Source organism: Austrofundulus limnaeus, unplaced genomic scaffold, assembly GCF_001266775.1.
Source record: "Austrofundulus limnaeus strain Quisiro unplaced genomic scaffold, Austrofundulus_limnaeus-1.0 Scaffold3062, whole genome shotgun sequence".
In the NCBI taxonomy this organism is placed as follows: domain Eukaryota; kingdom Metazoa; phylum Chordata; class Actinopteri; order Cyprinodontiformes; family Rivulidae; genus Austrofundulus; species Austrofundulus limnaeus.
In genome coordinates, this window is record NW_013955464.1 from 1 (window position 1) to 1,496 (window position 1,496).

A 1,496-nucleotide genomic window follows, 5' to 3' on the forward strand; every position below is an offset into this window, starting at 1 on the left:
CTCCTGGTCTGCTCACTGAGCCTTTATGCTGCACTTAGCTGGCTCTGTGTGTTTAAACTTGCTAGCATGCTGCTATTAAGGTTGCAGGAAAAATGTGCAGTTGATTTCATGTGTTGCGGGAGTACTCCATGAACAAGTGAAATGGATTGAATAACAAAGTTTGTAGAAAAACATAGACTGGATTTCATGTGGTGGGGGAGTACTCTATGAACAAATGGAATGGATTGGATAACGACACACCAAAGAGGATCTCTACCTTACACTTTAAATTAAAGGGAATCTGACAGATTTATGATCATATATTTTAGTTAATAATGAAATATTAAACAATTATTTATTATTGAATTTTTGTAAAAAAAAGTTTTTTTTACACCAAAATAATTTAGAGGGGCTTTAAAACATTTAGTGGGGCTCCAGCCCCCCTTAAATAGGCCTAGTGATGTCAATGTTGGCTAGCATGCTATTGTTAGCATCTCGCTATGCTTATAAGTTGTGCTCTAAAGATTAGATTGATTTAATGCAGAATGTTTACAGAATGGTCCTGAATGTAATGTGATGGTTCGTCAAAAACATGATCTGTGCTGTGTTTTAGCTTTTTTGTTAAAGGTAAAATTAATAAAAATCATTCCCGCTGTTGGATAATGTGAGGTAGATGTTAGTTTGGGGGGAGAGGATGACGATGGTGTGAGGGTGAAAGGAAGAGCACCTGTAAGCCATAGTTCACCACTGAATTAGGACTGATACATACATACATAAATACAGTGATGCAAAGGAGGTTTAAAAACATTGAGCTATAGATCGTAATAGTGCATACGGTGTACAAATTCAAAATCTGCCACTTGATATGAATTTTTGGCCAGATCAGCCAGCCCTAACCTGCCTGTGTTTGTGGTGGAAGGTCATATTTAATGTTTGCGTTGGCAGCTCTCTGACATTCTTTGCTTTGTAAATACGATGCTGAGGCAAAGCAGGTAGTAGTGGCAAATGATGTACAAAGTTAGTATATAATAGAAAGTCAAGCTCCTTTATTTTGTTCCATTTAGTAATTATTGCTATTGCTGTTTCAGTCCTTACTAAAACGCTAACTCCATCGTTTTGTCTTGTCAAATTCTTGCGATCTCAATTATGTACAAATATTGCCTTTATTTCTCTTCTATACTAATTAAATATTTTGTATAAGTATACATTAAATTTGGACTTTTATTTCTATTTTTTTATTTTATTTACCTTACTGCGACACCCATTTGACAGTTTCTGCATTCACCCAGTCTTACCATCGGAGCGATGGATGCAGGTGTGCTGGTTGTCACTGAGGAAAAACCCCTCCGTACACTGGCACTCGTAGCTCCCCATAGTGTTGACACATACTTGCTGGCATCCACCGTTGTTGTCCGAACACTCGTCTACGTCTGTTCAGACAAAGAGACAGATTGACAGGAAGAGTTAGGGGACAGTGAGAGAAATAAAGTCCATCTCTAGTGGACATTAATATATAC

At 37.4% G+C, this 1,496-nt stretch overlaps 1 protein-coding gene across 1 annotated transcript in view; it reads right to left on the minus strand.

Annotated features, from left to right (window-relative positions):
* Positions 1 to 1,274: 1,274 nt before the first annotated feature.
* The window catches only part of LOC106511679 (signal peptide, CUB and EGF-like domain-containing protein 1), a gene marked incomplete at both ends in the record, with an annotated part of 2,363 nt that continues 2,141 nt past the window's right edge, over positions 1,275 to 1,496 (minus strand). Inside the window, 1 exon segment of the mRNA XM_014000426.1 lies at positions 1,275 to 1,409. Within this exon segment, the coding sequence (XP_013855880.1) occupies positions 1,275 to 1,409 (135 nt within the window).